Consider the following 21,993-nt stretch of genomic DNA (forward strand, 5'->3'; position numbering starts at 1 on the left):
TTTGTAAAAGTTACAGAGGAAATCAACAATTGGCTTGAAGCAAAAGTCAGAGATATACAAGTTGTTGATAGTCCAATTGAAAACGAAGTTAATCACAATTTCGACACCACAGCTAACTAAGTGTGGGGAGAATCAAGTCTTTTTAAGGATAATATATATTTCTGTTAGAGTTAGAATTTCTGTTTTCGTGTAGTTCTCGAGAATGGAATCCGAATGGTCTTTCCCTAGCAGACCCTAAAGATCTAGTCTTCTCCCTCCATTCTGAATTTTTATTTCTTTTAGGTTTTACAAGATGAAGAATTCCTGTGATCTGAACCATGGTCTACTACTACACGCTATGATTACTAAACGTAATAATAATATCTTCCCAAGTAAACTGGTATCCTTCATAAGAGGCAAAATGGACAAAGTAGGAAAGAACTCGGGAAAGATCATCATAAGACACATTTTGGTAAAGGAAAATCAAAATCCGCAACAAAAAAAAGAGCACGACACCTTGAAAGATGTCGTAAATGCGGAAAATGGTCACACGAAGGTAAATGTTCAAACAATCAAACATATTCAAATACCGAATTTGTTACTCTATGAAGAGAATGACCGTTCATATGTTTAGAAGAAAAGTTATTGAAGAATCAAGGTTACGCTTACGTAGCTATGGAAAACCAAATCACACGACTCTCCTATGAGTCGGCTAAAGCAGGTCTCTGAGAATTCTTTCTCACAGGTAAGTATGTACAATTTTTATTTTTTATTTTTATTGCTTTTAATCTTTTGATAATAAACGCTGAATCGTTCGCTATAAAGTATTAAATTGATATTCAATAAAATTAGGTATGCGAAACCGAAATTATTGATATCATAAAAAAAAAATTATTACATCACTGCGAAATTTACGTTTTATTCTTAAGGTGTAAATATCTTTAATCAATCAATCCAAAATATTTCAAAAATTCGTCAGGAGTAAAACTAGGTAATATAGCCGAAATTACTTTACCCAAAAAGAGGGACGTATATTTTTGTTAATATTTGATTGATTAAAGTGGGATAAAAGACCAAAAAGATTTTTAATTATTTTTACCTTGTTTTTAAATTAATATTAAATTATTATTGTAATTTTTAAAATCAATATATTTATGTTTTTTAAATATTTTAAAAATTAATATTTTTAAATAAGTTTGTAAAACTAAAATATATAAATATTAATGATAATAATTTGAATTTTTAATTTTATGCATTTTAAATTTAAGTTTGGTGTAAATTTAAAAACAAAAATTACTTTATTTCATTAAGTTAAAAATGTGATTTCTAAAATTCGTCGTGAGTTGAAGACTATGTCATTGAACCGAAATTGCTTTACCCGAGGGCGGTACGAGAAATTTTGTTATCATTATTTTTAATCTTATTGAATTAAAGTATGCCAAAAACATTAAAAAAACCCCAAAAATCTTTGCTTTTAAAACAACGCTTAAAAATGACAAATTTTTATAATTTTGTCGAGAGACGGACTAGGACAACGATCCGAAACGCCCTCATTCTTAAAAGAAACAAATTTTTATAATTTATTAATTTATGTTTTATTAGTTAAAGGTTTTATAAAAAAAAAAATACACCCCATGCGATCACATGGGGTTTGTGCTTCAAAACCATGCGATCGCATGGAGCCTAAAAACTGGCCAGAAACAAAAGTCCATCGAGCTGTTCTCTGTCCACATAAAACACACATAAAACACGAACACTGATAAGGCTAAAAAGGAACATATATTTCATAGCAATATCCCTCCTAAATAATAGGTTTTCATATGTAATTGTATTATATTTTCATTGTAATTGTTTAAATAAATAAGTGCGAAGACAAAAGGCGAAAATGAAGATTTGAAGACACAAACGTCCAAAAAGCTCAAATGTTCAAGATACAATTCAAAAGGTTCAATTTATTGATGAAAAACGTCTAAAAATGACAAGAGTACAAGTTACAAAACGCAAAGTACAAGATATTAAATTGTACGCAAGGACGTTCGAAAATCCGGAACCGGGACATGAGTCAACTATCAACGCCCGACGCAACGGACCAAAAATTACAAGTCAACTATGCACAAGAATATAATATAATATTTAAATAATTATATAAATTATTTATATATTATATATATTTAAAAATTATGTCGACAAGCTATGAGACAAATGATCCTGAGCTGGATTTTCAAACTCCGCGACTCGCGGAGTTTGAAGGCTAAAAACTCCACGACTCGCGGAGCTGTCAGAAATCAAAATTCCTATAAAAGGTCACGAATTCTGCTAGTAAAAAATATATAATAATAATAATACTCCCTAGTATAATATAAATAAATATATATATGTATATATAGTATAGATTAGTGTTATATTAGATTAGTTTGGGTTATGTAAAAGTTATTTTTACGGGTTTTTAAAGTCGGAGCTCTGTCCGTGTAACACTACGCGATAAATAATCAATGTAAGCTATGTTCTCCTTTTTAAATTAATGTCTCGTACTTAAGTTATTATTATGCTTATTTGAGCCAAAGTAATCATGATGTTGGACTAAATATTAAAGACGGGGTAATTGGGTTTTGTACCATAATTGGGGTTTGGACAAAAGAACGACACTTGTGGAAATTAGACTATGGGCTATTAATGGGCTTTATATTAAATTAACGATACCTCGTTAATTTAATATAAAGGTTATGATTTGAAGTATCTATATATAACCACATACGCTTAATCGGACACGATGGGCGGGATATTTATAAGTACGAATTATTGTTCATTTGACCGGACACGGGGATGGATTAATAGTCAATGGACTCATTAAAACAGGGGTGGATTACATTCAAGGGTAATTGGTGTAATTGTTAACAAAGTATTAAAACCTTGGTTTACACACAGTCGATAACCTGGTGTATTCATTAAGCAAAGTATTAAGACCTTGTTACAGTTCGAATCCCCAGTTAGTTGGAATATTTGACTTCGGGTATAAGGTTAAATTTGCCGAGCAGTTTATAATTATGACCGATGAACTATTATGGACAAAAACCAGATAGGTTTCAAATACATCCAGGACAAAGGACAATTAGCCCAGGACAATAAATTAAAATCAAAACGTCAAACATCATGGTTACGGAAGTTTAAATAAGCATAATATATTTTATTTCATTTTTCCTCGTACTTTTATTTATTGTCATTTCAATTATTGTTATTTATTTTATATTGTTATTTAAATATCGTCATTTACTATACGCTTCGCTTAAAATATAAATCGACAAACCGGTCATTAAACGGTAAACCCCCTTTTATATATTATTATATATAATTATATATATTTTGTACAAATATAGTTGTTTAAAAATATAGTGTGCAATAAGCCCGCTCCCTGTGGAACGAACCGGACTTACTAAAAACTATACTACTCTACGATTAGGTACACTGCCTATAGTGTTGTTGCAAGGTTTAGGTATATCCCATTTGTAAATAAATAATTAAAACTTGTGTAATTTGTAACGTATTTCGTAGTAAAATATAGTACTATCACGTACCCCCACGCTACCACATCAAGTTTTTGGCGCCGCTGCCGGGGAACTTGGCGAAACGCTATATTTTTAATATATATTTGTATAAATATATTTTTAGAAAAACAATATCAAATTTAAAAAAAAAAAAAAAAAAAAAACCACGTCGAATTAAAAACTGTACCAGAGTTGAATTTTGGAACCCCGCGACTCGCGGGGTTTGCTGCTTGAAATACCGCGACTCGCGGAGATACTCTGACACACGTGACAGAACCCTAATTTCACATTAATTACGGATTTTATTATTATTATTATTATTAAACCCAAATTAGTTTAATTATTATAATTAGTTTAAGTTTTTTTTAATTAAATTGTATTTTAAATTTTAATTAGTTTTATTATATGTAAAATTAATAGTTTTAATAAATAAATAATATAAAAATAATATTTTTATAAAAATTGTACTTTTTACAACTTTTTGTATATTTTTATATTTTGTCCCTTTTTAATCGTTTTAGCGTAATATTTGTATTTTTAGCTCATATTTAGTTTTAAACTTAGTTTTTGCCATAGTTATTTTTACTTCTAGGTTTTTAAGCTTTGCCGTAAAATCCCTTAAGTGCTTTTTCTTTAGACTAAGATTTAGGTGCTTTAGAATTTTGCGACGCCGTTTTTATATTTTAGTATCTTTTTAAGTTATTACCATTTGGGATATAGTTTTTCTTTTAAGCTTTAATATTTTTAGACGCAACTTTTAATTCTTAGTTTTTAATTCCTTTTTAAGTTACGACGCGCTATTTTCTTATTTTTATTTTTCGAGGTTTTTCGACGCGCATTCTTTTTCTTTCTTATTTCTCGACGCTTTAGTTTTTAGGACTTAGAAATTTTCTCTATTTCTTATCTAATATCTCAAACAGAAAGAAAAATTATTTAAGTGGTTAAATTAATGGACGTTGACAATTTTCTGCTTCGTAGTAATAGTTGGATTTGTTAGTGGCTGAGTTGTGAGCTTCCGATTTAAAGGGTTCTGGCTCCCTGATGCATCTTTTGGCTATTCGAAACGTGGGCAAAAGCAGAAAAGTCTATTAATTGGACAACTTATATAAGTTTTTCTATTTTTATAACTAATAGGATAATTAGTAAATGCACCACATTGTAGCTAAAATTTGGCCATCGCAATAAAATGGAAAATTTTGAAAACAAGGCTATGGAAACCCTTTTTGATATCCAAAATCAATTAAATCAATACTCTCAAACGAGTGTTGATGACAATTCGTTCGGTCAATCTTGGATCACGAATGACGAAACAATAACTGGTTGTGAAATCTGTGGAGATTATCACTCAACAAGGGAATGTTATTATTACGTTCCTATGAAAAATTACGCACCCACGGAACCTGAATGGAATGATTATGAAGAATACAATTCAAATTGGGATTATTCCCAAGAATATATCCAAACTCAACAACCAGTAGACGAGGAAAATTACGTGTCTGCAAATTTATTAGACAATATGAAAATCAAACTCGAAGAACTCAATGCTCAAAATGAACAAATGAGAGAGTTTGTAAACCGGCAAGCTGAAACTCTATCAGACTACACACCTATTGATCTGAGGAGTCGTGTGCAAGAAAATCTCATATCATCGAATTTTGATGAATTCGAGAGCTCCGAAATCACCAACTATCCCGATGATACTTTTTATTCAGTCTTACCAATTTCACAACATATCGACACATTAGCCTCTACCGACGAAATCATCGATCCATCAATGGATAAAGAAGAAGTAAGGGTAACAAATTGGTACTCTTGGGAATACGATAACGTTGAAAATTTTACCCCCAAGGCCAAACCGAACTTCACCATTCCACAACCTTCCAACCCAATATTCTCAATAGACGAGTCATCCACCGGAAATGAACTACGAGCTGTAATATATAATGACACCTCGAATTTCACCCAATTGGGTAATAGAGGTGAAAACTTTGACATCGAGAATAAAAGGAAGGAAACGTTAGAAATTGTCCACCCTATAATATGTATGTCGGTGTATATCGATCCATTTGACCAAGAACCAGAAAAGAGACATATCCATTTACTAAAAGCTACACTTAAAAAAGAATTAAGTAGTGACAATCGGGCGAGTCTACACTTTAAACCCATTGATATATTATACACCACCCGAGATGTAAATAACTGGCTCACTACTCTAATTCGTGGAACTTATTCTACCGACTTCACATGTCGTCAGCTAAGTGTGGGGAAGTTTAACCCCACTTAATGTTAAATTAGGGGTTCGGGTTAGTGCATAACTCGTTAACAAAAATGCATGATAAGTTAGGATAAAAGACGTTTTTTCAAATATTAGTAAACAGTTCAGAAAAGCAACCGTTTTTGAAGAAAAACATGTGTGATAAAACAAGAAGGAATGAACGATGAGGTGCACCATCTATCATCCTGCAATTTTATGGTATCTTTAACTACTTTCTACACTAATCACCCTCATAAATTTATAATTAGAGTCTGATTTCATGCAAATGAGGGCATTGCATAATCTTAAGTGTGGGAAAAGGTTATAAATTCTCTCGGATCTATTCTTGGCTTATTTTCTAAATTTTGTGAAAATTTAAAAAAAAAAAAAAAAATTCAACTAAATGAATTCAAAATCATGTTTATACATATTTATGAACGGTGAAAACTAGGTGTTAATACCGAAATTATCGTTACCTCGGAAAGGACATAAATTGAGAAACACCCTAAAACGATTGAATTCATTTAAAATGGAATAAAGGAGAATAAAAAGGCAAAGAAAGAAACTAAGTGTGGGGAGAATGTACCAAGTTATTCAATTAAAAACTATATATCACATGTTTCTGTAAAGTTATTGCAGGTGCTTTTGTTTTGGACTAAATTAACTGTTTTACCCGATTTACTGTAATATATTTGAAAGAAAAGATGGATCTACACGATGAATCAATTCCATCATTAAAAGGAAGTAAAGTCTTCCGAAAAAGACACGCGCTTCTTGATTTAGGTCATGAAGTTGTCGTCCAGACCAGCTGTAGGTTGACGAAAAATCTAGAAAAGTCATCTCTAAAATCAGCAGGAAATCCACGGACCTCAGCATCAAACAGGGTCGCCAAGTGGTCAGATTTATCCTAACCATGAGAAGGATTTATCTCGTACAATGGGGGGGGGCACCGTGCAAATTAGCTTGATAAGACTAATGAATCAGATCCCCAGAAAGGATAATCTCCTTAAAGATCAAAAATCAGCTTTTAAGCCTGATATTACTCAATCCTTGAGATTGACCTTAAAGATTGAGAATTACAAACTCATGGAATTCAATGATATCTAAACTCGAGCTTGAACGAGAAAATATTTTGATCAAAAATAAAACCGATTTGTTTTCTGAAAACCCATTTTCAATGCATTCATTACCTTTGAACGTAAAATCCTAGGAATTCACCTGAAATTCATTAGGTCACCTGAACCAAATCGGGTGTCAACCGTAAGAACGGTGGTTGCATAGCATGGTCGGAGACAGGACCTTGTGCCAGACCGAAAAATCATAGGATGATCTTTACTATTGCTCCTACAAATGATAGTAATAGCATCCGACACGTTTATAGACCATAATCAAAAGCAAGTCATGGAACATTGCCTTAACAGTTTCTTGTTCATCGCTTTCCTTTACAACCGGACGGTAGTTTACCGAAAGGTAATATACGGAGCAAGTATACTGGACGTGTTGCTTTCCTAATACAAGGTTAGCAAGTGGGTAACACAAAACCACAAGTGTTGAGCTAAAATTTTCAAAACTGAAACCCACACAACCCACAAAAATAATTTGCAAACACCGGTAAAGGGTTATTCCGGAAAACTTATCTAGGGTAAAAACTAGATTGAATTTTCAAAAGATCAAATGTTTTCATAAAGATCCAATTTCCTTACGGATCTAAATTTTCATAGTCATGTGGGACTGTAAACCGCCTTTCAAATGTGCACTTTGCTTTGGAAACCGAAAGTAAATCGGCTATTTGATTGCAAGTGTCGTTGACCTAAACCCGAGGCAACTGTGGATGACACACCCACCTTTAACCATGGTTCTATCGTTACTATCATTGTTTATACCACCATATCAAAATCACTGATGTACAAAGTGTGATGAATAAAAAAGTGATTCATGTATGTTTTTATTTCAAATTCTGTATTGCTTGAGGACAAGCAACGCTCAAGTGTGGGAATGTTTGAAAAGGCTAAAAAGGAACATATATTTCATAGCAATATCCCTCCTAAATAATAGGTTTTCATATGTAATTGTATTATATTTTCATTGTAATTGTTTAAATAAATAAGTGCGAAGACAAAAGGCGAAAATGAAGATTTGAAGACACAAACGTCCAAAAAGCTCAAATGTTCAAGATACAATTCAAAAGGTTCAATTTATTGATGAAAAACGTCTAAAAATGACAAGAGTACAAGTTACAAAACGCAAAGTACAAGATATTAAATTGTACGCAAGGACGTTCGAAAATCCGGAACCGGGACATGAGTCAACTATCAACGCCCGACGCAACGGATCAAAAATTACAAGTCAACTATGCACAAGAATATAATATAATATTTAAATAATTATATAAATTATTTATATATTATATATATTTAAAAATTATGTCGACAAGCTATGAGACAAATGATCCTGAGCTGGATTTTCAAACTCCGCGACTCGCGGAGTTTGAAGGCTAAAAACTCCACGACTCGCGGAGCTGTCAGAAATCAAAATTCCTATAAAAGGTCACGAATTCTGCTAGTAAAAAATATATAATAATAATAATACTCCCTAGTATAATATAAATAAATATATATATGTATATATAGTATAGATTAGTGTTATATTAGATTAGTTTGGGTTATGTAAAAGTTATTTTTACGGGTTTTTAAAGTCGGAGCTCTGTCCGTGTAACACTACGCGATAAATAATCAATGTAAGCTATGTTCTCCTTTTTAAATTAATGTCTCGTACTTAAGTTATTATTATGCTTATTTGAGCCAAAGTAATCATGATGTTGGACTAAATATTAAAGACGGGGTAATTGGGTTTTGTACCATAATTGGGGTTTGGACAAAAGAACGACACTTGTGGAAATTAGACTATGGGCTATTAATGGGCTTTATATTAAATTAACGATACCTCGTTAATTTAATATAAAGGTTATGATTTGAAGTATCTATATATAACCACATACGCTTAATCGGACACGATGGGCGGGATATTTATAAGTACGAATTATTGTTCATTTGACCGGACACGGGGATGGATTAATAGTCAATGGACTCATTAAAACAGGGGTGGATTACATTCAAGGGTAATTGGTGTAATTGTTAACAAAGTATTAAAACCTTGGTTTACACACAGTCGATAACCTGGTGTATTCATTAAGCAAAGTATTAAGACCTTGTTACAGTTCGAATCCCCAGTTAGTTGGAATATTTGACTTCGGGTATAAGGTTAAATTTGCCGAGCAGTTTATAATTATGACCGATGAACTATTATGGACAAAAACCAGATAGGTTTCAAATACATCCAGGACAAAGGACAATTAGCCCAGGACAATAAATTAAAATCAAAACATCAAACATCATGGTTACGGAAGTTTAAATAAGCATAATATATTTTATTTCATTTTTTCTCGTACTTTTATTTATTGTCATTTCAATTATTGTTATTTATTTTATATTGTTATTTAAATATCGTCATTTACTATACGCTTCGCTTAAAATATAAATCGACAAACCGGTCATTAAACGGTAAACCCCCTTTTATATATTATTATATATAATTATATATATTTTGTACAAATATAGTTGTTTAAAAATATAGTGTGCAATAAGCCCGCTCCCTGTGGAACGAACCGGACTTACTAAAAACTATACTACTCTACGATTAGGTACACTGCCTATAGTGTTGTAGCAAGGTTTAGGTATATCCCATTTGTAAATAAATAATTAAAACTTGTGTAATTTGTAACGTATTTCGTAGTAAAATATAGTACTATCACGTACCCCCACGCTACCACATCAAACTCACACACACAAATCACTCTAAAATCTCCATTTTTTAACCAAATTTCTTGATATAATCCGCTTTAATCATGAAATTGTTCAAAAGTTTTTCAAAGAAGGTAAAGATTTCACCCCTAAAACTCTTTAAATTTGAATTTTAGTGTTCTTGAGCTAAATTTTACCTAATTTGATTTTGTTAATTTTTAGTGTAATTAGAGTTAAATTGTTAGTATATTATGCATGTACAACCTAGATTGATGCTATTTAACATGATTTGAAGTCTTAAACTTCAAAAAATTTAGGAATCTAGGGTTTGTGTTCTTGAGCAATTTGGGGCTTTTTGATATAAACAGGTTATGGACGATTTTTGTCATGAATTATTGCTAAATTAAGTAATGTAACATGTTTAGGTAGCTAAATGATCCAAACTTTGATCCTAAACATGATTTTTGAGAATTAAAGTGGACTTTTTAAGTTTAAAATTCATGAACTTGATTAAATAGATGTAAATGCCATTTGAAACTTGTTTAATTGCTAGTAATAGTTATTTTTATTTGAGTTGAATGCTTATGAACTTTGTAAACATTTTCATATATGCTTATTTGAAAAAGTGTAGAATTGATAAAAATAAGAAAATGAGTATAAGTTTAATATGGATTAAACATGTTATTGTAATTGTTTTAATTTGTTATTTTGCTAACACTAATGCATATTTGGATGCACAAATTTTATGTTTAATGTGTTTTGCAGAGAAATACCGATACTGATGGTGCATCATCATCATCTAGGCAACCTGCTCCGGAACCACAGCCAGAAATGCAATATCACGAACCGAAGCAACAACAGGAACAACAACAACAACATGATGATCAACATGTACCATACTATGAGCCGGATCCACAATTTTTTATTACCTACGTAGTATTTTCCGCTCACCATATGGTAGAACACCCAACAATTCATGAAGAACAGTTGCATCCCAATTTAAGGATTGACAAAAGTTGGAGAGATTACCCGACGTACCAAAGTAACAAATTTAAACTGGTAACGAAAAATGTGGAAGTACCGAGGGTAATCGATTGGGAGCCTTTGGAAAGGGTCCAACTAGCTAACCCAGTTAGACTGCATCTAATCCAAAGGTATGGCAGCTCTTCTTTTCCCGATTGGGAACGTTTATTCACCATTCGTAGGCCTGTACATAAAGAGTGGTGTGTTGAGCTTATGAGTTCTATAGCTTTTAATAAGGATGTAGATAGGTTAGACGATAAGAGTTTTCTTAGATTTTTACTTGGCCGTAGGATGTACAGGATGTCCATGCTGGACATGGCCAGAGCTTTACAGATTTACACTCCCACTGAATTACTATTACCTGATTGTACAAATTTGATTTATCATGGTGAGAGGGTAGATAGGAATTTTGACGCGAACGCCATCTGGAGGTGTATGTCAAATTTTAATGTTTTTTCGCGGGGAGGAAGACACTCCTATTTAGATATTAATAAAGCCGAGCTTCGTATAATACATAGATTCTTAGCAAACTCGATTACACAAAGAGATAACAACAAGGAGAAAATGACCTTACACGATTTATTTTACCTTAAGTGTATTCAAAACACTAGAAGCTTTGTTAATATCCCCTACTGTGTTGGTTTTTATCTGTCCAAAATGGTGGAAGGTATACAGGACGGGGGAATAATAGGAGGAGGTATTTTTGTTACTCTCATTGGAGAGTATTTAGGTGTAGATAGGGATCAAGGGGGTCCACTGATGGTGTGTAGGGAACAGGATGAGACTTTAGGATTGCGAGTCTATCAAGGTGCAAAGGTATTAAAGAGCAGACGCAATCAGGCAGTGTTCAGATGAGGAAATGGAGGAAACGGATGACATTAGGGATGTCATTAGGGAGGTTGTTACTGACGTTTACCAGCGTATAGATGAGGTAGAAATGACAAACGAGGCTAGACATAGTCAGTACGAGCAGTGGCACGCCGAGAATGTGTACGAGCATTCCAGGCAACGACAGCATGATAGATGACACTATCATCAGCATCAGATCATGAGCCAGCTATCATCTCAGGTACCAGATAACTACGTACCGACCCGACCTGCTTACTATCAGCCACACCAGCCCGATATGCGACAACCATTTACTCTCTACGACCCCAACCAAGTCTATCAGTACACCTATAACCAACCGTGGAACTCGACCGACGACATGAACTGGAACCCCTATCCAGATTGATACAGTTCCCGTTGGTGATTTTTATCTTTTATTATTTTTATTTACTTATGTTTAAAACATATAATATTATGATACTTTTATGTAATTTTTAACATTTTTATTATGTTGTACTAATATTTCATATTTGATTTGAAAGTGAGATGTTAAGTCCCATTTCAAAATACCATGCATGTTATTATTTGTATGTATGTATATTGTCAATTGTACACAACAGGGTAAAACAACGAACTTTCAAAGACTGACATTAAGTTCAGCAAAAGCTACTAATTTTGACGACAAAACGAAAAACAAATGTGATGTAACAACAAGACGAAATGAATAAATGATGTGCACTATTTATCATTCAACAAACAAACGCCAATATGTTTGGAAATTTTGGTAAAATGTAATCATTTTTCTACGCTACTCACCCTCAATAATTTAAATTGCTACTGATTTCTTGCAAATGAGGGCATTGCAAGATCTTAAGTGTGGGAAGGGATTAAATTCTTTCGGTTTTAATTTTTTTTGACTTATACACTTGGTTACCATTAAAAATACTAGTAACGCAGTAGTTGTATTAGAATCTAGTGCTCTCTGATAATAAAGAACAGCCCTAGTCTTATATACTGACAACCCAATTCTAGTAAAAATTTTCAACTAAATGAATTCAAAATCATGTTTATACATATTTATGAACGATAAAACTAGTTGTTAACACCGAAATTATTGTTACCTCGGAAAGGACATAAATTGAGAAACAACTCAAAACGCTTGAATTCATTTAAAATGGAATAGAGAAAAATAAAAAGGCAAAGAAAGGAAAATAAAAGCCAAGTGTGGGAAAAATTTACCAAGTTACTTAGAACATATATCACATATTTTTGTACAAATAATTGAAGATACTTTTATTTTGGACAATTTTATCAGTTTTACCCAATTTCTTATAATATATTTAAAAGAAATGTGCCACTTGATTTAAAAGGAAGTAAAGTCTTCCGAGAAAAAGACACGCGCTTCTTGATTTAGGTCAGGAAGTTATCGTCCAGACCAGTTGTAGAGTCTACGAAAAACCTTGAAAAGTTTTCTCTAAAATCAGCTGGAAATCCACAGACCTCAGCATCAAACAGGGTCGCCAAGTGGTCAGACTTATCCTAACCATGAGAGGATCTGTCTCGTACAATGGGGGCACCGTGCAAATTAGCTTATAAGACTAATGAATCAGATCCCCAAAAAGGATAATCTCCTTAAAGATCAAAAATCAGCTTTTAAGACTGATATTACTCAATCCTTGAGATTGACCTTAAAGATTGAGAATTCAAACTCATGGAATTCAATGATATCTAAACTTGAGCTTGAACAAGAAAATATTTTGATCAAATTACAAACCGATTTGTTTTCTGAAAACTCATTTTCAATGCGTTCATTACCATTGAACGTAAAATCCTAGGAATTCACCTGGAATTTATTAGGTCACCTGAACCAAATCGGGTGTCAACCATAAGAACGGTGATTGCATAGCATGGTCGAAGACAGGACCTTGTGCCAGACCAAAAAACTATAGGGTGATCTTTACTATTGCTCCTACAAAGGATAGTAATTGCATCCGACACGTTGTAGACCATAATCAAAAGCATGTCACGGGACATTGCCTTAACAGTTGCTTGTTCAACGCTTTCCTTTACAACCGGACGGTAGTTTACCGAAAGTAATATACGGAGCAAGTATACTGGATGTGTTGCTTTCCCAATACAAGGTTAGCAAGTGGGTGACACAAAACCGCAAGTTTTGAGCTAAAATTTTCAAATCTGAAACCCACCAAACCCACAAAAACATTTTACAAACACCGGTAAAGGGTTATTCAAGAAAACTTGTCTAGGGTAAAAACTAGCATGTATTTTCAAAAGATCAAATGTTTTCATAAAGATCCAATTTCCTAAAGGATCTAAATTTTCATAGTCATATGGGACTGTAAACCACAACGTTACTATCATTGTTCATACCGCCAAATCGAAATCACTGATGTACAAAGTGTGAAGAATAAAGAAGTGATTCTAGTATTTTTATTTCAAGACTATATTGCTTGAGGACAAACAATGCTCAAGTGTGGGAATATTTGATAATGCTAAAAACGAACATATATATCATAGCATTATCCTTCAAGAAAGACAAGCTTTTGGTTGTAATTGTTCTATTTACAAGTGATATTCGTTTAAATAATAAAAGGTGAAGACAAAAGACAGATTCGACGATTTGAAGACGCAAACGACCAAAAAGCTAAAAAGTACAAAGTACAATCAAAGTGGTTCAATTTATTGATAAGAAACGTCTCAAAATTACAAGAGTACAAGCCGCAAAACTCAAAGTACAAGATATTAAATAGTACGCAAGAACATTCAAAAATCCGGAACCGGGACATGAACCAACTTTCAACGCGCGACGCAACGGAGCGAAAATTACAAGTCAACTATGCACATAAATATAATATAATATATAAATAATTCTTAAAATTATATATATATTATATATATTTAATAAAACCGTCGGCAACAAGAAAACAAGCGAATGTGAGCTGTCCCAGGGGGTCATGCGATCGCATGTCCAGGAAGCACAAAAGCCATGCGATCGCATGGATCACTGTAGCAGTCCACATTCTATAAATTGCAACGTTTTCGACCGATTTATGTACACATAATTCAATCTCTCTCACTCTCAAATATATATATATTTATAATTTTAATTTTAATTTAAGATTAATAATAATAATAAGGTTATGTTAGCGAATGTTGTAAGTTTGTAAGTCGAAATTCTGTCGGTGTAACGCTACGCTATTAATACTCATTGTAAGTTATGTTCAACCTTTTTAAATTAATGTCTCGTAGCTAAGTTATTATTATGCTTATTTAAATCGAAGTAATCGTGATGTTGGGCTAAATATTAAAGATTGGGTAATTGGGTTTTGGACCATAATTGGGGTTTGGACAAAAGAACGACACTTGTAGAAATTAGACTGTGGGCTATTAAAGGGCTTTATATTAACTAAACGATACCTCATTAATTTAATATAAATGTTACAATTTGACGTATCTATATATAACCACATACGCTTAATCGGGTACGGTGGGCGGGATATATATAAATACGAATTATCGTTCATTTTACCGGACACGGGGATGGATTAATAGTTAATGGACTCATTAAAACAGGGGTGGATTACATTCAAGGGTAATTGGTGTAATTGTTAACAAAGTATTAAAACCTTGGACTACACGCAGTCGATAACCTGGTGTATTCATTAAACAAAGTATGAAGACCTTGTTACAGTTCGAATCTCCAATTAGTTGGAATATTTGACTTCGGGTATAAGCATAATTTGACGAAGACTCTCGCACTTTATAATTATGACCGATGGACTTTTATGGACAAAACCGTATGGACATATCGAATAATCCAGGACAAAGGACAATTAACCCATGGTAATAAACTAAAATCAACACGTCGAACATCATGATTACGAAAGTTTAAATAAGCATAATTCCTTTATTTTATATCTTATCGCACTTTTAATTATCGTACTTTTTAATTATCGCAATTTTATTTATCGTCATTTTATTTATCGCACTTTTAATTTATCGCACTTTAATTATTGTCATTTATTTTACGCTTTAAATTAAGTTATATTTATTTTTAATATTTTACATTAGGTTTTAATTGCAACTTAAAACATAAAATCGACAAACCGGTCATTAAACGGTAAAAACCCCCTTTTTACAATAATAATACTACTTATATATATATATATATATATATATATATATATATATATATATATATATATACACACAAATATAGTTTTAAAAATTATAGCGTTAAACTTGTTTACTGTATCCCTGTGGAACGAACCGGACTTACTAAAAACTACACTACTGTACGATTAGATACACTGCCTATAACTGTTGTACCACGGTTTAGGTATATCCACTCTATAAATAAATAAGTAACTTGTGTAAAATTGTATCACATTTAATAGTATTTTGCAATAAAAATATAACTATTTCGTATACACCTCTGCACATATCATAAGTGTATTGATTGAGAATTTTTATTGCATTAGTTATTTCTCATATTATTACATTATTGACTTATGAATTATCTAATTTGTGTGTTAGCTGTGGTTAAATGATCATGTTCTTAAATGAAGCAACATTTGTTTAAACTGATAATCTGTGTTAATGGATATGTTGGCTTTTTGGGATGCACAAAAGACTGTAACGATGAAGAAGTAGAAGAATTAACAAGAATGAGGTATTTTTATTTTTTAAAAAAAAGATTTGATTTTTATTATTATTCGTTTAAGTTTTTTTATTACTTCTCATCTGGGGTGTTTTTAAAATTGTTAGATATGCGTATCCATGATGGAAAGAGAAAGAAATCGATTCAGATATTAAAATAAAAGAAGGGTTGTGTCCTACGACATTAGAAGAAACTGCTTTAATTTTAAGATCATCGAGAGTTGATCAAAATATACAAATATATATAGCTGCAGGTGAAATATGGTGGGAAAAGCCGAACGGATAGTTTAGCTGCAGCGTTCCCAAATCTGGTCAGTAGATGGGTCGGGTGTCAAAATGGGTAATTTTCCATTATGGGTCAAAATGGACCGGTTTTGCTTAGTATTCGAGTCTTAGGCTTGGGTTTAGGGTTTAAATTTAAGGCTTTGGGTTTAGATTTTAGGGTTTAGAATTTAGGGTTTAGGTTATTGTTTAGATTTTAGGGTGTAGGGTTTTGGGTTTAGAATTAGGGTTTAGGTTTAGGGTTTATGGTTTATATTTTAGGGCTTAGGGTTTAGGTTTAGAGTTTTTAGGGGTTAAGTTAGGGTTTAAGGTGTAGGGTTTAGAGTTTAGGGTTTACATTTAGGGTATAGGGTTTATATTTTAGGGCTTAGGGTTTAGGGTTAGGGTTTAGAGTTTTCGGGGTTTAGGTCAGGGTATAGATTTAGGGTGTAGGGTTTAGAGGTTAGGTTTAGGGTTTAGATTTACCGTTTAGGGTTTAGGTTAGGGTTAAGGGTTTAGAGTTTTCGGGGTTTAGGTCAGGGTTCAGGCTTTAGGGTGTAGGGTTTAGAGGTTAGGTTTAGGGTTTAGATTTACCGTTTAGGATTTAGGTTAGGGTTTAGGGTTTAGATTTAGAGTTTTGGGTTTAGATTTTAGGGTTTAAAGTTTAGGTTTAGGGTTTTGGGTTTAGATTTAGGGTTTAAGTTAGGGTTTAGATTTTAGGATGTAGGGTTTTGGGTTTAGATTTAGGGTTTAAATTCTAGGGTTTAGAGTTTTTAGGGGTTAGGTTAGGATTTGGGGTGTAGGGTTTAGATTTAGGGTTTAGGTTAGTGTTTAGGGTTTAGATTTAGTGTTTAGATTTTAGAGTTTAGGGTTTAGGTTTAGTTTTTCATTTTGGCATATGTTGTATTTTTCATATGTTCTTTTTCTATACACACATGATCTATTTATTTCATAGAATGTTTTAATGCTATTTATTTTAATTTTCTGCAGGAAGATAGACTACGCTCTCTTACTGGAGATTATACTCCTAATAAAACAACCAGCCTTCCAACTAAATATTATTCATCAACATGTTAAAAGCTTACAATTATGGAGTAATCTGTGTAAAACTCGACTAAAATGTTAGATACAAAGGAAACCTTTTTTCAAGTATTAGTGTTTTCAACTTTGTGTTATATATATATATATATATATATATATATATATATATATATATATATATATATATATATATATATATATATATATATATATATATATATATTCAGGTTACAACTTGCGTTCTTTATTATCATTACTTCAACATTTATTACATGAACTGTTTTGGTTTCTTAACAACCTAATAAATAAAATATAAAATATAATTATTCTAACAATTCGAGTTTTGGTTCGTCCTTAAAAAAGTCCCGCGAATTCGGGGTCTTAAGCTAGTATATAAATTATATCAAAGAGAAAGAAACTAATGAAAGAAACTTTGATCTATAACTCTCAGATGGTGGGAAAGTAAAGTTTGAAGAAAAATTTATATTTTAAAAACGACATTGACATACTTTTATTTTCGATTAAAAATACGAGACAATGACCTAGTCTCATATTAAGATGTAATTTTATGTATTATAGAAACAAACTTATTAAATTAATTTTTTTCCGTAAATGGTTAACCAAATCAACCGTTTTATAATTAATCGTTAATCAATTTAACCAAATTAACTAAACCGAATTTAACCAAACCCAATGATTAAAAAATATAGTTAACTGAATAATGATTATGGGTGTGATTTTGACCCCAAACCGCCTCAACTCGCACATGAGTCCCTAGTATGTATAATTCAAGTTAAAGCTTACAAAACACGCTCCATCCACACCACCGCTGGAATTTATAAAAACACGGGGAAAAAAGGGAGGGAAAACAAAATTTTGTTCATATTTAATCATCACTCGATTTCAATTTCAATACTTGTAAACCTAATTTCGGTTCCTCACACTAACTACTACCCTATACTTTATTTTTATCACTTTACACTAAAGTTTGATCCAAATCATGAGTTACAGCCAGTTCGATGGCAACGCCGTCTTCTCCGGCGGCGGTTTTATGCCTCCTTCTCAGGCCACTCAAAATACCGAATCTGCAATTCCTGTCTTCAGTAAGGTATAAAATACATCCCTAAAACTCTTTAATTTACTTAATTTTAGCAGTTATTTTATAACCTAGCTTATTATTTTGTAGTTATTATAATTAGGTTTAATCTATTAATCCTTTTTTTTTTTTTTTTTTTTTTTTATGTACAGAATCGTGAAACACAAACGCTGATTCCGTTAACCGTTAATCAAATCCTCAAAGCGTCTCAATCGAATGACGATAAAGTCAATTTGATTATTGACGGCGTTGATGTTAACAACGTAGGGTTTTATTTCTTTTTAAATTGATGCATATATTACTTTAATTAGGTTTATGAATTGTTTATCTGTGGAAGTATTGATCTAAAACCCTAATTTTGTTATCGTATTGACTATATTGAGTATCTAACTTTGTTGCTGTTTTTTGTTGAAATTAGGTTAGGTTAGTCGGGATGGTATGTAACAAGATTGAGAGGGTAACTGATGTTAGTTTTCATCTTGATGATGGTACTGGTGATATTGAATGTAATCGATGGTAAATAAGTCGCATTGTGTTTATGTTTTTTCACTATTATTTTAATAATTTGCTGTTTTGTGGTTTTGTTACGAAGTTTTGTGTTTTTGTGATGTTTTAGGGTACATGATCCGATAGACACGAAGGAGATGGATGCAATCATGTACGTTTCCATGTATTTCTGATTCATGAATGAATATTCAGGCTGTTTGAACATATTATGATTGTAATATTCATGTTGATTGTCTTGTAAAATTTAGGGATGGGATGTATGTTCGAGTTCATGGCCAATTGAAAAGCTTTCAGGGGAAAAGGCAGATGTCGATATTTGGTATCAAGTATGATCTCCAACACAGCTGTTTATCTATTGATTTCAAGATATATTACTTTTTGTTTATATATAAATTACAATCATTAATTGGTGAATGTATCCTTCTGGCTCATGATTTAGTAAATAACATATAGTGGATGTGAATATTTGATTGCCAATATTATTGATCAACCGTCCATGGTTATTGCTTTCGAATAAGTTTAGTTAGCATGTTGCCATTACCTGCATATAGAGCCATGTTATCGATGATGATGATGTCTTAGAAGTTTAACCAATTAGTCTTTTGGACTGTCATATTGTTAATTTACTGTATTCATATGATAGTGGATAAGATTGAATGATTACATTTTTTAGCTTCAATTACTTTAATTCTTCGTTTATAGCTTAAGTTTAAGATTCAAACTTCAAATTCTGGAGCATTTCATGCTTCCAGTTTTACATTTTGGGATATTGTGCTATGTTTGATTAGTCTGATGACATTACTATCTATGAATTTGTTGCTTATTTTTTTTTTTTTTTTTTTACATTTCATTTATTTATTTTGCGTTACTATGACGCTAAGTCAATAATTTACTTAAACTTGCAGGCCAGTGACTGACTTTAATGAGATCACACATCACTTCGTTGAATGCATCTATGTTCACTCTCACAACACAAAGTTGATGGTAGAATTTAAGAACCTTGCTCTATTAAATATCTCATACAGTATATTGAATATGAATACTGTGATCTCTAATGTATGCGTGTGTATAATAATGATGATGTTTGTTTATGATAGAAACAACAACAACCTGGTAGCAGTAATCAAGGGTATACGCAAAGTGCGGCTGCTGTCAACACACGAACATACCAAACTACCCCATCAAACCAAGTAAGCTAACTGACTACCTGTTTTCAGTTTTTACTGCATTTAAAGATCCTCTTCAGAAGGTTTGAGTCCCAATTGAATTTTACACAAACTGCATAACACATCCTAGCAGGGAAGCTTTGGTGCACACGAGTTGTGGGCTTGTAGCTCAATAATCTTTTACAAGTATCAAATAAATAGTATGAATTTTGATTACGAAACAACTGTTACCAGAAAAATACAGTACTGTTTTGAAAAAGAAAAAAAAAAAACAATATATTTATGCAACCCTAAACGGGTGAGGTTTTTCCTCCCCGTCAGGTTACCGGGGAGGGTGAGTATTTTTACTTAGATTTCAATTTTGCCATTTGACCCATTAAACATGACCCTAATCACCCTTTATGAGTAAATGAACTTAAAATGTACCTTCTTTTTTAGTGTTATATATGCTCTGTTTTGTGTTTCATGATTATTAGTATGCTGGTCATTATGCTGCTGATGGGATCAAGGATGTTGATAAAATGGTGAGAGATTATCTCATGTTGCCGGCTAGTTTGTAAGTTTTCCAACTGCCTTTTCAATTAGTAACTGTTTTTCTTTGTGTTAAATTTTTAATCCGATTTAATCAGACATTTGCTGTACTGTATTGGTCAATTATTGAAGTGAAAAACTAACAACAGTTAATTTGAATTTAACTTGAGAGACCTTTGTATATTTCAGAGCTAGGGAAGAAGGGGTACACGAACAGGAACTTGTGGCACAATTAAATGTACCTTTGGATAAGATACGGTAAATCGCTTCCTCTTTCTCTTCCCTGGACACATTCACTAGGTGGCAAAATGGGCTGGTTGGGTAACAAGTCACAGTTCTATTTGGGTTAACTGACAGTTTTGTCGTATAAATCGTAACATATGAGTTTGGAGAGGATTTATGCATCAATTTATACCTCCGATTATTTTCAACCTTGTTTGTTATGTTTTCTTTTGGGCTAGTATTTTGAATCTACATGGTTAACCTGTTAGAGTCAAAACATAAGCTATATATATTACATACTCACAAAATCACGTGACATGTTGACATGGCTGGCGTTGTTTTTAACAGGACAGCAGTTCAATATCTGGTGGGAGAGGGGTTTGCTTACACAACGATTGATGATGTGCATGTCAAGTGCACTGCTAATGGCTGATACCAGAGTATATTATATTAACGTTGCAATTCTGGAATACATTTGAAGTGCAAACGATTGGATAGTAACAGTATTAGATTTTTGAGTTGTGTGTGTCTGCTTTGCTTTTTATAGAACCATCGTGCATGGCTAGATGTTTTAATCTAGAAAATATTGCTGTTTGCTGTTTTAAGTTTCTTCTTACATCAGCATTCTGGTTGGATGTCTAGCTTTTAAGTTCAGTGGAATCTTTAAGTGGAAACTTCAAACCTCTTTAAACAAAAATGTACTAGCTGAAAAGATAACATTAACAACTTCTAAGGGGGTGTTTGGAGTTGTGATTAGAAGTTGAATTTTTTATTGTCACGTTTGTAAATCGTAAAAAAGTAGATACTAGTGTTTGGCAAATAAAAATCAACCATCAATTAATTGCAACATCAAAGGCTCTAAACGCAGTTTTCAAGAAGTAAGGTTGGTCATACTGTTCCAAAACGCATTATTCAATTTTCGGTTCATTTAATCATCCTTTCCCTATATACCCTTGTGCCCCGTATAAGTCTCATTCCCCATTTATCAAATAACATTTAGGAGCAATTTTTCTTTTTTTATTTACACCAAGGCTGTCATGTTTGTCATGTATTTGTGTCTTTAATT

General features: G+C 32.4%; 1 protein-coding gene across 1 annotated transcript; it reads left to right on the plus strand.

The window, feature by feature from the left end:
* The first annotated feature begins 18,232 nt into the window (after positions 1–18,232).
* On the plus strand, positions 18,233–21,706 carry LOC139885547 (replication protein A 32 kDa subunit A-like). The gene is made up of 10 exons (XM_071869302.1): positions 18,233–18,513; positions 18,654–18,764; positions 18,920–19,017; positions 19,118–19,159; positions 19,257–19,334; positions 19,914–19,992; positions 20,106–20,198; positions 20,651–20,730; positions 20,895–20,963; positions 21,276–21,706. Exons 1-10 carry the CDS (start codon positions 18,406–18,408, stop codon positions 21,358–21,360), a joined length of 843 nt encoding a protein of 280 aa, XP_071725403.1. The 5' UTR covers positions 18,233–18,405; the 3' UTR covers positions 21,361–21,706.
* Positions 21,707–21,993: the final 287 nt, after the last annotated feature.

The sequence above is a fragment of the Rutidosis leptorrhynchoides genome, chromosome 1 (assembly GCF_046630445.1).
Source record: "Rutidosis leptorrhynchoides isolate AG116_Rl617_1_P2 chromosome 1, CSIRO_AGI_Rlap_v1, whole genome shotgun sequence".
Lineage (NCBI taxonomy): Eukaryota > Viridiplantae > Streptophyta > Magnoliopsida > Asterales > Asteraceae > Rutidosis > Rutidosis leptorrhynchoides.